Raw genomic sequence first — 14,538 nt, forward strand, 5'->3', positions numbered from 1 at the left:
GCATGCATGCACAGACTGTGTGTTTGTGTGTGTGTGTGTGTGGGGGGTTGTGTGTGGGTGTGTGTGCGCCTTTGTGGGTGTCTGTCGGTCTCTCTGTCGGCCTGTGCTTGCGTGTGCATGATGCTGCACACCGTGGTTCTTTTATAAACTGAATGCATGATTTAATAAATGCATGAATGATTTCCTCTATGTCTTAAATGTCACTGTCACAATGTGTTAGCGAGATACCATCGGGTCAATAACCTCTTTAGCACAAAGGCTGTCCTGTCAACAAAAAAAACTATTTTCGCAGAAACATCCACACTATAAAGTCTGTGTTTTACTGTAAACCTGTGCAATACACCATGTCGTAAAGCCTCCATCCAACAGAGATGTATAGAAGCCAGCAAAACGATATGGGGGACGGCAAAAAGAGGAGTGGGCCTGGTGTTGGCTGCTGTGGGATGGTGCCTAGAGTGAGCCCTCCAGAGCAATAAGATAATGAGATATACTTCTGGTCGGCTGACTCACACGGACCGTTATAACGATCTATAAATCACGTGGTAGTGATTTTTTTTCAATCCGTGTGGCTGCAATCAATCACCTACACCTAAACACGAAAATGTGATTGCATTAGCTAACAAACACGTTTTCTTAATAGTGTCCCATTTGGTGACAGAGCAACTTGTACCCTGACAGCGTTAATCACATTTAATGAGCACCTCATAACACCAGCCGGCTTGTACCCGACACCGTGTTCCCGTGCACCACGCCTGGGCTGATAAGAGCCTCTGAAATCAATCCCCTTTTCCATTGCGAGTAGGGGGAAAAAAACAAGGAAACATGCATGTCCGTCCCCCCCCCGTCGTCGTCGTCGTTTCACCTGTAGAAAACGACATGCAGCTAAATGGAGGTAGAGAGGGTGGGGGGGGGGGGGTCTAAAAATAAAACGGCTGTAGGTCCGCGTTCCTTGAGAAATTGAGGTTATTTTTGACCTTGCGGAACAGGTCCTGCATGGGCTAGTGGCTTATAGCCTTTATACGTAACCCCTCCACTCCCCCCATACCCCCACCCCTCAGCCCCCCTCCCCCCTCCTCCTCCTCTCCATCCCTACAGTCCTTACAGTCCTCCCCAAGCTGCTTCACGTAGAGTTCCTATAGGTGAACTGCTGCCCCGAGTCGCCAGCATCACAAGCCCATACAACGCATAGCCAATAGTGAAGGGCAGTTCCCCCCACATAAGAGAGTTCACAATCTATAGATGACATCATGTGCACACGAGATACAGAGTATTGAATTACCTGGCAGATGATGGTACATCCAATCCAGATTCCAGAGGGGGAGAGTAGGCTATAGGCTAAATATTCCCTCCCGGACGGTCGCCCAGAGTCCCTGTGGCGGCTGGGCGGAGCTGAGCCGGGGTCTAAAACGGGACCCGACGGAGGATCGCTTCGGGATGATTCAGGTGTCCCGCCCGCTACCACAGCTCTCGTCGGCCTTCCACACCGACGGTGCCCTTCGAGAAATCCATGGGCAGCGGATAAATGAGACTAGAGAGATTAAAAAAAGAGGAAAAATCCACCCGTTTTCAAACCGCCCCTTCCGATTACATCGCCAGTGGAGAAGAGATAGAGATAGCGCTAATGTCGCTGATCTCCAAAAAAAAAAAAAAAAAAAAGAAGAAGCAAAGCAACAAAGTCCCTGATAGATGGATAGTACGCGGTGGCTTTAGAGAGGCGGCTGCAGCTGCACAGGATCGCCTCTACTGCGGATTCGCCCCGCCGCGTGGACCTTCGGTGGAGGAGAAAACGCAGCGGCTCACCTCGCTGAGTGGGGCTTGTGCGCGTCCCCTCCACTCGGGATCGCATTACTGCAGCCCAGATGTTCCGTGTATCGTTTTCACCAGTTGTTTTCTCTCTCTCGCTTTCTCCCTCTCTCTCCCTCTCGCTCTCTCCTTCTCTCTCTCGCTCTCTCTCTTGTGGTAGTGACGCAGCCTCAGCCCCTGAGTTAGTTAATCCAGATTGACTGAAAGGGTTTTGCTGCTTCTGCTGCTGCTGCCGCCGCTTCTGCTGCTTCACATCCACATCCACATCCCCACCTCCACCACTATCACCACCCCTCGCCTTGCCCCCCAAACACGGCCAGGGCGTCTCATAAGTAGCGGGACTCTCTTTGCTGTCAACCCCTCGCTCACTGCCGCCGCCACCGACCGAGCTCCATTTCGCGGGTGAGCAGAGGTGTTGTGCGCGGAATGGTAATCGGTGTGCTTCGAGGCACAGAGAGACCACTTGTGCATATAGACAGATGCGATGCCTCCCAGTCCCTCTCTCGCAGGCAGGAAACATCATTTATTAATGTGGGCTGGATTTAACTCGACTACTTGCACGACATTGCAGTAACCTAGATTCAGAGTGGATCAATCAGGCGTCGTTTAGGCACGGCCATGTGAGAGAAAAGGCTCGTTTAGGAGACGATCTGTTGTCATTATCTCCAACTTTTTGGGAATTGTAAAAGAGTTTTGATGCAAAGACATTGATATCAAAATGATGAGTTTATTGATGTAACGCAGAATTCCTTAAAAACAAACAAAAATCGCTCTATCTGTTGGGCATTCCTCAATAATCCCAGAAGACCTTTTGGAGAGTTCAAGTACTAAACCTATAGAGTTGGCCTAAATTGCACAGATCTAGGCCCTTATATGCGCATCACTAATCCACCAGAGAGGGTCACGCATAGTGCCTGGCTTTAAGGCCGGATGCGCACAAGGCTGTGACGGATGGCCCCCGAGTCCAGAACAAGGTCCGCCACAGCCCATCTGGGAAGAGATACCCGCGCAGTCGGTCCTGTTCTTGTCTTCCCGGAGAACAATGGTGCCCCCGCAGCGCTCCTGTGTCTCCTCACACACTTTATAATAGGTGTTAGTTGTCAAGAGGCAGAATTTCCCCTAGGATTTGTTTCCCCCGATCGATAGCTCAATTTGGTGACCGGCACCGCGCTCGAGATCAATGGGCACACAGCTATTGTGCGAGTGCTTTTGAACATTTACAGCCCATCCATGGGGGGGGACTAGATGGTGCGGCCCCCCCCTCGGAAACACACCATTCAGTCTCTTTAATGGTCCGGTGGCTAGCTAGTGTCGTCCATAACAATGCTTTGCTCACTTATTTCCCGCGTTCTTGTATAAAGTATTTCAAACGCAGGGGCCTCGAGGCTCCGACTCGCAGGGCCCATGAAACAGGGTTCTTAATAGGCAAACTAAGTTATAAAGAGAATGGCTGTTCCTACACGGTTGTCGTTCATGTTTGCATTAAAACTGGAAAGGGGATGAATGAGCAGAGCTGAGCCGCTGTCGGCTCCCGTAATGATCCTTGTTACGACGACAAGCGCTCTTTGTAATGCCTACGTATCAACGCAAATAACTACGAATACCCTCCGACTGTCACAGCCGTCGGCGGAGACAAGACACGGACACACCATCACAACACTCTCCGTCTCCTCGTCGCTGACTGTTCTCCTTTTAATTGCCACGTGAGGGATCGACTTTTCTTTGGCGTTTCAATCGCTCTCGTGCGGCACGGGACCACGTCCGTCACGGACGGCGGTCCAGCAGGAAGCGCTTGTAGGTGAGGCCGTTGGTCCCCTGGCCCGTCCGGCTCTTGACCCCCAGGAAGGCTGCCATGTCGTCCCTGGGGGTCTGGTTAAGGCCTCGGGTCCAGCGGACCTCGGATGTTCCCAGGAGGGCGTGCACGTGGGCAGCGATGACCTGGACGGGGGGGGGGGGGGGGGGGGGGGGGGGGGGGGGCAGGAGGTGGTGGGGGGGGGGGTAAGGTAAGCAGAGGGAGAGTTATAATTCAATGGAGGAATTCTCTGGGGGTTGGTCGATTTAGCAGCGCTGGGGAAAAACTGTTTCCACTGGAGGCTGGACACTCTGGGCTCGGAGAAAGGTAGTGAGAGGTATTTTGGGCGTCGGGCTTCATTTGCAAACAAGCAAAAATAAATCTACGGAGTGAGATACAACAACTATTGAGGAGGATCCGTGGACTTGCCGCAGTGTGTGGAGGAAGAAGATGCACGTTAGAGGGGGTTTTGAAATCTTCTCACCTTGATGTTTGTCCAACTTTAAATGGTGTTGCACTTCAGGTGCCAAACATGATTGATTGACAACCACATTTTGTCACCAAACCTTTAAAAGTCCAACTATCCCTCCCCACACTGTCTTATTCCTGATTATTATTTTATTTTTTTATTAAACCTTTAGCAGATAAAAGTCTCATTGAGAATCTATTTTCCAAGAGAGGCCTGGCCCATTCCCAATTAGGTAAATAAGTAGTCAAGTTTGAGCATCAGGCAATCTACTATTCACTTCGCAGACCAAAGAGGTACTCTGAAGTGGCCAACCCCAACACATGCACATGCTCATTGACATAAGTTATATCTGCCAAAAATATGGCTCAGCATGAAACCAGACTGTGTCTGAATCATGCTGGGCAACATTTTGCAATGTGACTGATGAGAGCATCTCCCCACTGTGTGTCTATTACTGCTATCGGTTTTCTTTCGCAACACAAAAGACAAATCGAATCAAAGATTTGTCCTAATTGACTTGTAATTTAACTTGTCTTGTTGTTCCCTGTCTTTGATTTGTGGAGTGTGCTGAAAATATCAATGCACCTCCTTGCCCCACACTCTTGCATTAAGGGGTGCCCAACCAGTCGATCGCGGTCTACCAGTAGACCGCCGACAGATCCCAAGTCGGGATCAAATTATTATTTTTTTTTTTAATAAAATAAAATTTGCGCGGGACATATACGCGCGGTAGCGCATGCGCTGTCAACAGCAGTTGAAAGCCGTCAACAGTAGTTACACACTCCTAAACGTTGGCATGGCTGAGGGGAAACGAGCTAAGACCTACCATTTTCACCCTGAGTGGGAGGAAGATTATTGATTATCGTTGAGAAAGTGCCGTGCGCAGACGGAATGAAAGTCGCACTGAAGTCCGTAGGTTCACGATACAACCCCCCCCCCCCCCCCCCCGCCCCCCCGAAAAGTAGATCTTGGGTCAAAAAAGGTTGGGCGCCCCTGCATTAAGGCCTACAGGAATACAGAGCATTTAACGACGATAGGTTCTGTGTTTACCAGCCAGCGGGCCCAATCTAACTTCCCCACTCTCTTGGTAACTTAGGAGGTATTGGGTTATCAGGTTTTGGAGAATTGGCAACGACAGGCCCAATGGATCTCACAGGACGGTTACTGGATACAAACCATTGGGTTTCAGTGTTGCCTGACGTGTTGTAGCCTGCAGAACAAAAGCCTACTGTCCATCATGGTTGGATGGGTGGAGGGACCTTCACTTACCTGCATGTCTTTAAAGTCGGTGATTCCCATTCTTGGAAGGTAGCGACAGTTTACAAAAATCAGCTTCCTGCCCGTGATGAAGTTGTCCGTGAAACACTCCTGCCAAAAAATAAAGTTTGAGTACAAGTAGTTATTTATAAGTTACTGTATGAGTCATCATCTATCCATCCATAGTGCAGCCTTGAATGCATCCTACTTTATACTGAGGGTATCCTAAAGATTCGATCCAGCACGCGACGTCATGGCAACTCCAGTCTAGGAACTCCATGGTTCCTGTGTAGGTTTCCATGGAAACAGTCACTCGCCGCCGGGGCTTTTTCTGACCCAAGTGAGAAAGTGTAAATAAATCCCAGCCGACAGGTATCTAAAAACAGCTCAAAAAGTAGATGGATGCCCAATGTATCTATCACGATTTATTAGAGTCTCTTCTCTTTTCTGAAATGGAAAGCTTAAGTTAAAAAAATATGGCTACTACTAATAGAACAGATAAAAGATTAAGAGGGGACGTTTTACAAAACGGAACCGGGGGTTACTAGGTGACAATCATTAAAATAAAAAAAACTCAGGGGCGGCTGTAATTGCAAGCGAGTTGATTGGTTGTTGAAACGAGTCGGCCCCGCCCACTTTAGCTTACGCAAGGGGAAAGTTGCTGCGCGCCGCTTTCGCAGATTCACAAACATCGCGTCAGGTCCATCGCTGGTCGACACACAGCGCTAGTCTGATCCGTCACGGTTGTAGATCGGCTAAAGTGCAGCGTAGGCTCCGCGTCTTGTCCTCTATCGCTTGACTGCTGCACCGCTAGCTCCAGTTTGCTGCCCACTCTAGCTTGTCTTTTGGGTCATTGCAAGGGCTTTGGAGGGAGCACTGAAGCGCACATCTTAGCAGCCATGGCAGGAATACTCAGCAGGACGATTTTCAACACAAAGGTTAAACCCTTGTTTATGCTCGACTACTTTTACACTAGTTGTTCGGTCGGACGGACAATGCAGCCCATTGGCTAACCAGTGTTAGCCGTCTTCTTGGGGATTGGGTGTCTTGTTTTGTTACCCCACGTTGCAGGAATGTAGTATTTATTAAGTTATATACAATTAAAACGCATCAGAGCGTGCTTTGCATCGCATGGATGTTACTGCTCATTAAGGTCGGACACAAACGAGTTAACTTCTGTTTGTTTTGATCTTCTTTAAACTTTACTCCATTGATCTCCCTTGCAGACACCACTCCAACTCAGTCGTATGTGGTACTCGTCATCAGTGGTAAGACCTCCAATTCCTGACTCCGTAATTGTTTGTGTACGACAATTATTATTATTATGCAAAGAATCATATTGCATTTAAATGTAATGTATTTCCCTACCGCAGCCCACCACCAAGCTGTTCATAGACGGCAAGTTTGTGGACTCGCAGACCACAGAATGGATTGACATTCACAATCCCGTAAGTACAACTTGAACTAAACCCTCACGTAGGCCTACTTGAAAATAATACCAATTAAGCCTAGTAATTCCCCAGACAAAACACTACCTGTTGTGGTAAACAAATGAACGAGGGTCGAGCTTGTGGAACGTCTTGAATTCAAATAAATATCAATATAATTGGATTTCTGTGGAATTTACAATCTGAGAACGACAGAAAGGCTTCAGACTTGTTCAAGCGTGGCTTGTTTATGCCCTCCTGCACTCTCCAGCCCTGTTACTATTCAGAGTTTGCCTCTACCCCAGTAATGATGAAATCCTACCGGAATTAAAACAAAATCACACTTGAGTGACTCTTGCACCAGTAACATGAAGATTGCGTTATTAATATAAATTGGATTCGATTTTGATTACTGTCCCCAAATCCACAACCACCGGTGTCACATCACCTGGAACACAAATCGCATAAACGGTCGCAACCGCCCATGAAACTAACGTCACGCTTCCTCTCAGGCTACCAACGAGGTGGTGAGCCGCGTCCCCAAAGCCACCCAGGAGGAGATGCAGGCTGCGGCAGACTCGTGCTCCAGGGCCTTCCACCCGTGGGCGGAGACGTCCATTCTCAGCAGGCAGCAGGTCTTCCTTCGCTACCAGCAGCTCATCAAGGACAACATCGTACGTACCCGTTGTTTAGTCGCCCGGCACGCGGTTTTAACCAAGAGGGTTAGGGGGACTTTAAAATGCATGTCATTCGTGCACAGGTCATGGGTTAAGGATTTTACTATAGAATGCTTGCGGGGCTGCTGTCTCTACCTTAAGGCAGGAGGCAACAGGGTTTGAACCCAGAACCTTTTTGTTTGGGAGTCAATCACCCAACACCAGTTGACTATCCGGCCCCATATAACCGGGCATATTTGCTTTGTTTTTCCATAATGGAATATTGTGTTAGCACGTTGCACGGTAAGTTGGATGTGTGCACTTGGTTCATTATTTCAGTCATTTTATTGCAGAACAAAGACTTGGATGTGTTTCTTGATGAGCAGGTTGTTCAAATGTGGTCTTTCAGAAAGAACTGGCCAGGCTGATCACTCTGGAGCAGGGCAAGACCCTGGCCGACGCCGAGGGGGACGTCTTCAGAGGACTGCGTAAGTAGTGGCCTATTATTAGTATTATTATAATCATTATGCCACTTTAGACCACAGAAGGGCTATTGTGGTGTCGCTTCTCTTGTTGCTCAGACCCGGGTGGAGTTTTGGTGTTTTTGTACTTTGCTCCCTGGAAATCCTCTCTTTGGTGCCTTCATCAGTATTCCTGAAGCAGGTCTTGAGTAAACACTCAATTCCGTGCTCCTCCGGGGGGAAAGTGGTTTAATGAGTATTGAATGAGTTAACCTTGTGGCAGAGGTTCTTGTCAATTTGTGGGCCTTAACACTCAAAGTGAAAGGAGTCCATCTTTGTAAAAGGATCTTGATAGCCGGGGTGCTTTTGTTGAAGAAGAAGAGGCCAACTGGGTGTCGAAATAAGAAAGGAAGGAATAAAAAACTGAAATGGGCCAGTTTGTCTTGGGAAGATTTGCTGTTGCTATTTTTTTATTTCTCTTTGATGTCTCTGGAAGCAGCTGCTGATTTAAAACTAGGAAGATGGTAATGTTGGTGCATAGAAGGCATAATAATACTGATCCCTCACCCCCAACAGCTGTCCTCCAAATAATCTGCGATGAACATGCTGCTTGTTATCTGAATGAGAACTGAGAACATCCTAGCAAATGTTGCATTTTGGTTTGTTGTTGCTTGTGTGCTTATGTGGAATCATGCAGAAGAAGTTGGTTTCGACTTTGCACATGTCAGTCACCCACAAGGTGATTACTATTGACCTTCTGACTTCTTGTGTGACCAAGACTCCCTACCATTGGTTGAAGCCTGGCCAATGAGTACCCATGGCAAGATTACGTATGATAAAGAAAATGCAAAGACTAAAGTGCTTCGTCATTAATGTTTTACTTCTTGGGATCCAATCACTTAAAAGCCTTTGTTTCGGACCTTATACCCCGTACAGCCAATATACCCCACCCCCTTGGCCCCTGTGTCTTTGCGACATCCTCATCCCTCTCTCCCCCCCTTTTGCTCACGTCTGCCCCCTAGAGGTGGTGGAGCACGCCTGCAGCATCACCTCCCTGATGCTGGGCGAGACGCTGCCCTCCATCACCAAGGACATGGACACGTACACCTTCCGCCTGCCCATCGGCGTGTGCGCCGGCATCGCCCCCTTCAACTTCCCCGCCATGATCCCCCTGTGGATGTTCCCCATCGGCATGGTGTGCGGCAACACCTACCTGATGAAGCCATCGGAGCGCGTGCCCGGCTGCACCATGCTCCTGGCCAAGCTGCTGCAGGACGCCGGCGCTCCCGACGGCACGCTCAACATCATCCACGGGCAGCACGCCGGTGAGCCCAACGAGGGTCCCTCTTTTTCCTCATTTGTTATCTATTCGTTGCGTAATGCTCTGGAGGTATGCTGAAAGTGGGACGGGTTTTTGGGGGTTCTGTCGCTTTGGAAAACTAAGTGGGGGAGGATTTTTGTTTATTTAATAACCACAAAAGTTGTGGGTGTGTGTCTGGGTGTTTGGTACTCAAGCAGGTTTCTTGGCCCCTCTAACTCTTTATTTATTCAGTTTTTTTAAATGGTTAAGGGCTTCTTTATCACTTTTTCATATTACCAGGTGCATTCTGATCTATGGTCTGTTTTGTATGTTGCGGTCTAGCGGTGAACTTCATCTGTGACAACCCCGCCATCAAGGCCATCAGCTTCGTGGGCTCCAACCAAGCTGGAGAATACATTTACAATCGCGGCTCCTCGAACGGCAAGAGGGTGCAGTCCAACATGGTGCGTGCCGGAGACGTGATGCTCTTAGTGGTCCTACATGAACACCTCCTGCGGATTGCACATAGAGACCTTCCTTTCTTATTCCTGTGAGATCTGGATGTTTGTTTCCCTGTTGGCAAGTCTTTGTAAAAAATACACTTAAAACTGTTCAAGCGTTTAATCTGCCTCTTGCTGCCCTCCTCTTTTTGTTTTCTTTCTATTCTTTTATATTGCCATTTCCTTGAGACGGTGTTTGAAGAATATGCTGAAGCAACAGAATGAGTTTACTTGGTCTTTAAAGGGAATGATTTGCCTTCTTTTACTTGTGTCGCTGTTCTACAAAATGCATGAATGCAATGACGGCGACCTACTTGGGTTTGTTTTCTTTAACTCCAGGGTGCCAAGAACCACGGTGTGGTGATGCCCGACGCCAACAAGGAGAACACGCTGAACCAGCTGGTGGGCGCCGCCTTCGGGGCCGCCGGCCAGCGCTGTATGGCTCTCTCCACCGCCATTCTGGTGGGGGAGGCCCGCGATTGGCTGCCAGAGCTGGTGGAACGCTCCAAGGCACTGCGCGTCAACGCAGGTTCGTCTGACCCTGTTACCGACAAACCGACCGAAGCGTCCTGTTTTTTGGAACGGGGGAGAATCCCTCCTTTTCTCTGTTGTTCCTTTTCCAGGTTTCTCCTTTTGATTGTTTTTTACTGTTATGAGATTTTGACGTCCGTCCTCTTAAGGGATTTTAATGCAAGCCTTTTTGATTCAGTCTCGCGGAACAATTTAATCTCTTTCATGATGAAGATGGATGGTTTGAATGCGTCTCGAGGATCTCTTTGTAATTCATCGACGGAGAAAACTCCTAAGCGTGTACGTCTCGCTCCTCGCTTCCGTCCCGCAGGCGACCAGCCCGGGGCCGACGTGGGGCCCCTGATCTCCCCCGAGGCAAAGGTCCGGGTGAACTCGCTGATCCAGAGCGGGGTGGACGAGGGAGCCACCCTCCTGCTCGACGGCAGGGCGGTCAACGTCAAAGGCTACGAGAACGGGAACTTCGTAGGGCCCACCATCATCAGCAACGTCAAGGTTGGGAGAATCTCGTCGCCTGCTTTCAACGACCTTGACTTTTAATTCTAGGAAAAAGTTACTTTTCTTTACAGTTGGAAATCCCCGACACGCATGTTTTATATTTGTAGACGTTACAAATCAAGCAAAGGTCAGAATGACAGGGGAGTGAGCGCAGCACTGTGATTGGTCAGCCTTGGGCAGAGCGGGCTCTCCGCGGGCTCCATTACGGTCTAACTGTCGGGGTCCCCCACACCAATGACCAGCGTCTTTTTGCATAAATGCATTTTAGAATTCTAATTTTCGATCTTCCCATGAGCTGGTTATTAAAAATTAATTAACTCTGTTTAATTATTCACTCCTGCCCAAATGTAATACTCCAAATTCAATTTTGAGTTAACTCACTTTGAGGATTGTATTTCGTTCTTGGAGAATTGCCTATATGATCCTGTTGGTCTTATTCATTCCAGGTCCATAATTCATCCCTCTTTGTCAGTGGTCACTGAAGGTGCAAATACTGAGCCGTTCTCCACCAGCACTCTCTTCCCCAATACTGAAACTGTCCCGAAGCTGCTCTGGTTTCCAATAGCTGACCATGGTTGCCTGTATTGCAACCTATTACTTGACTTTAAAATCAGTTCAATAAGCTGCAGCTGCAGAGCCACTTTGTTATTCGTAGCCTTCAGGGTAATGCGTCCTTTCTTTTTTTCATGGAAGTTGTTTCATTGTGCAATTTGCGTCCGACATTGGATAGATGGTGTTTATCCTAACTCGTTTTGATAGGAAAAAAAAAAGGATAACCGCATTTATTTAAGGAGAAGGCGATAGGCTAACATAAGTAGAATGTAAATAAATAATACAGCCTTGTATAACTTTTGTGTTGGTGTTGGTGTGTGTGCGCGTGCGATGGGAACTAAAACCTGAGCGGAAAAGCAATAATAATGATAATCAGATCAAATAATCAAACAAACTAGTAATCCTCACAATATGATGAACATCCAGCAAAACTTTTGAGTTGTGTTTTTTTTTTCCCACAGAAAGAGGTGGGGGTGGGGGCAGATAGGTACTGTTCCTTTTGTGTCATCACTGATAGTACTGTGTGTGTGTTCCCCGTTCCCGCCGGCAGCCCGAGATGACCTGCTACAAGGAGGAGATCTTCGGCCCGGTGCTGGTGGTGCTGGAGGCGGCAGACCTCGACGAGGCCATCGCACTCATCAACAACAACCCGTACGGCAACGGCACCGCCATCTTCACCAACAACGGCGCCACCGCACGCAAATACACACACGAGGTGGACGTGGGCCAGGTAACGCACGCGCCTGGTTGTCTGGGGATGTAGTCAGCAGGGGGGCCCACCCTAGATTGATTCATTTGATTGCTTTAAAATCTTTATTTTATTTAGAAAATCTGACATTTTCATAGAGAAAATAAGGATGTTACACCAAATGGAAAGCAAGCATAACTAGATACATAAATGACAAACACTTGAGTGGGAAGAAGTTCGCACTTTTTTAATCCCATCCCTTCTCCACATCTCATTGTGATTAAGCTTCCTTAGTCATTATTATTATTATTATTATTATTATTCATATTTTCATTTATTATTATTTATTATATATTTTATTTTCCTCACCTCAATATGTTGACCCCACCTCAACCGATTGGGGAGATGGAAGATTCTAAATATTTTTTGTTGCGGTTGATATATTGGCATAAATAAAACCAAACAACTACTCTTGGGACCCTTTTTATTTTGCTAACGATGCTTCAGGTTGTACCTGATGTTTTGCAGTGGAATAAAGTATAAAGTGTGATGTTGTACTTTTTGTTTGTCCTGCAGATCGGAGTGAATGTTCCCATCCCAGTCCCTCTCCCCATGTTCTCCTTCACCGGATCCAGGGGCTCCTTCAGAGGAGACACCAACTTCTACGGCAAACAGGTTAATAACCATACAAACTACCAAAGTCAACCAAAGGCCTATATCATAGTACGGCGACTGTAGACCGCATCGTACATAAGCAGCAAAGGCTTGAATGCAAACCTTTATAAAGGCTGCACGGCCTGCACCCGTGTAGAGGCCGCAGTTCCAATGAAATTGCACAGCAGCACTAGCACCATTGAAGAGCGTGTGAATACATAATAATAATAATAATAATACATTTCATTTAGAGGCGCCTTTCAAAACACCCAAGGTTCTTTAACGGAAAACTGTCTGAATTTCTGTCCCCTGTGTATTTGAATGTTTGTCATATCGGTATCCGAACGCTTGATAGAACATTGATGCCTTCGGTTTATGGCAATTTGTGTTTGATGTGGAGGTTACATGCACTGTTCTAGATGACGGTACACCAGAATGGAAAAGTGTATTGACCAATTAGCAGCCTGTGGTTGTATTAGTAAGTAACTTGTTCAATCTGTTGGTGCCAGTGGGCGTTTACCATTTGAGCAAATATTGATCGTGCCACAACGTTGTCGACAGTAATTTGTATTGAATACAGGGCATAATCACCGCGGAATGAAATCGTTGCAGACCGATGCTGGACGTAAACCTTTTGTAAAGTGTGTGTGTGTGTGTGTGTGTGTGTGTGTGTGTGTGTGTGTGTGTGTGTACACACACCACCACTACACGTTTAAAACAAGCGGTTTACTTGCTGCCTCTGTTTCGGCCGTTGATTCCATTCTTTGTTCTCGTGCGTCACCAGGGCATCCAGTTCTACACCCAGATCAAGACCGTCACGTCGCAGTGGAAGGCAGAGGACGCCGGAGTCAGCAGCCCCGCCGTTACCATGCCAACGATACGCTAACACCTGAGCAGAAAGGCCCGTGATGATGAAGAGAACCCAATACTAGTGCTACTAACAGGATGAACATCCACCACAACTATGCCTTACAGTTAAAGGTTTAGTTATTCATAGAAAGAGAGGGGCGAGGGCGGATAGGTAATGTTCCTTTTGTGTCATTACCGGCTGATTATTTTGGTAGACGATGTGAGTGACTTTGAAGGACGCTGTCATTTTTCTGTTATCTAGCCGAGAGTATTACACATTGATGTGTCACTCCATTCAAACTACGCTACATTTCTACCTCTTTCTGGGGGGGGGGAAAAGAACCTTGGTTTGAAGATGTGAAAATATGTACAGCATGTACTTGTAACTACACAGATTTGACTTCCGTTTTATTAGTTTCCATAAAGAGATAAAGTCTTGATCAAATCTTTTGATCCAGTGGTTAGTCATGTCTTCCTTGAAATATTGGAGCAATCACAAAAATACTAACTGTGACAGCAAGATATTAGCTTTGCATATGTTAACAACTCGCATCAATACTGACAAACCCACTGCCCAACACTCCAGGGAAATTAAATGTAGGGTTGTTCTTTAACGGAAAACTGTCTGAATTTCTCTGTCCCCTGTGTATTTGAATGTTTGTCATATCGGTATCCGAACGCTTGATAGAACATTGATGCCTTCGGTTTATGGCAATTTGTGTTTGATGTGGAGGTTGTTACCGCAATGTTTTTAGATTTGATTGAACTTGGAGACTTGTCTGGACTGTGATATTGATTTATCAATCGGGGAGTGATGTGAGGTCCATATATATATTGCAAGATGCTGTGTGGATTTACTACGTTGCAATTGGATTTTGAGTATGATGTTTGAATAAACAAAATGCACACCGTCCTTGTACTTACTTATCTTTTGTCATTGAGGAATACTTTACGACAACAAATCTATTGAAATAAATGTTAGACCATTTATATAGCTGGAAACAAAACTTTATTTTATCTGAAGCAATGTTTGCTGGAAATTGGTGGTGGTATGTTTGTATTGCATGCTATGGCATTTGGTCGAGTATTCAACATTTTTGTTGT

General features: G+C 47.0%; 2 protein-coding genes across 2 annotated transcripts; one reads left to right on the forward strand and one right to left on the reverse strand.

The window, feature by feature from the left end:
• Positions 1-2,516: 2,516 nt before the first annotated feature.
• Positions 2,517-5,888, reverse strand: LOC132450361 (sterile alpha motif domain-containing protein 15-like). The gene is made up of 3 exons (XM_060042450.1): positions 5,530-5,888; positions 5,334-5,432; positions 2,517-3,741 (listed from the first exon to the last, which is right to left on the reverse strand). The coding sequence occupies exons 1-3, from the start codon at positions 5,620-5,622 to the stop codon at positions 3,568-3,570; spliced, it is 366 nt and encodes a 121-aa protein (XP_059898433.1). The 5' UTR covers positions 5,623-5,888; the 3' UTR covers positions 2,517-3,567.
• Positions 5,889-5,970: 82 nt separating this feature from the next.
• Positions 5,971-14,347, forward strand: LOC132450359 (methylmalonate-semialdehyde dehydrogenase [acylating], mitochondrial-like). Its single transcript, XM_060042448.1, has 12 exons — positions 5,971-6,259; positions 6,548-6,589; positions 6,695-6,769; positions 7,261-7,422; positions 7,814-7,892; positions 8,888-9,190; positions 9,508-9,629; positions 10,005-10,194; positions 10,507-10,688; positions 11,794-11,973; positions 12,508-12,606; positions 13,370-14,347. Exons 1-12 carry the CDS (start codon positions 6,221-6,223, stop codon positions 13,469-13,471), a joined length of 1,575 nt encoding a protein of 524 aa, XP_059898431.1. The 5' UTR covers positions 5,971-6,220; the 3' UTR covers positions 13,472-14,347.
• The last annotated feature ends 191 nt before the right edge of the window (positions 14,348-14,538 follow it).

Source organism: Gadus macrocephalus, chromosome 21 (assembly GCF_031168955.1).
Source record: "Gadus macrocephalus chromosome 21, ASM3116895v1".
NCBI classification, from domain to species: Eukaryota; Metazoa; Chordata; class Actinopteri; order Gadiformes; family Gadidae; genus Gadus; species Gadus macrocephalus.

What these genes read in the sequence shown, in the direction of transcription:
- LOC132450359 (XM_060042448.1), top strand. Translation starts at nt 6,221, where the DNA reads ATGGCAGGAATACTCAGCAGGACGATTTTCAACACAAAG. An exon ending in GGATTGACATTCACAATCCC is followed by an intron (nt 6,770 to 7,260) that starts GTAAGTACAACT and finishes GCTTCCTCTCAG; the next exon opens with GCTACCAACGAGGTGGTGAG. An exon ending in CCATCATCAGCAACGTCAAG is followed by an intron (nt 10,689 to 11,793) that starts GTTGGGAGAATC and finishes TCCCGCCGGCAG; the next exon opens with CCCGAGATGACCTGCTACAA.
- LOC132450361 (XM_060042450.1), bottom strand. Translation starts at nt 5,622, where the DNA reads ATGGAAACCTACACAGGAACCATGGAGTTCCTAGACTGGAGTTGCCAT. An exon ending in TAGGATACCCTCAGTATAAA is followed by an intron (nt 5,433 to 5,529) that starts GTAGGATGCATT and finishes ATTTTTTGGCAG; the next exon opens with GAGTGTTTCACGGACAACTT. An exon ending in CCGACTTTAAAGACATGCAG is followed by an intron (nt 3,742 to 5,333) that starts GTAAGTGAAGGT and finishes CCCCCCGTCCAG; the next exon opens with GTCATCGCTGCCCACGTGCA.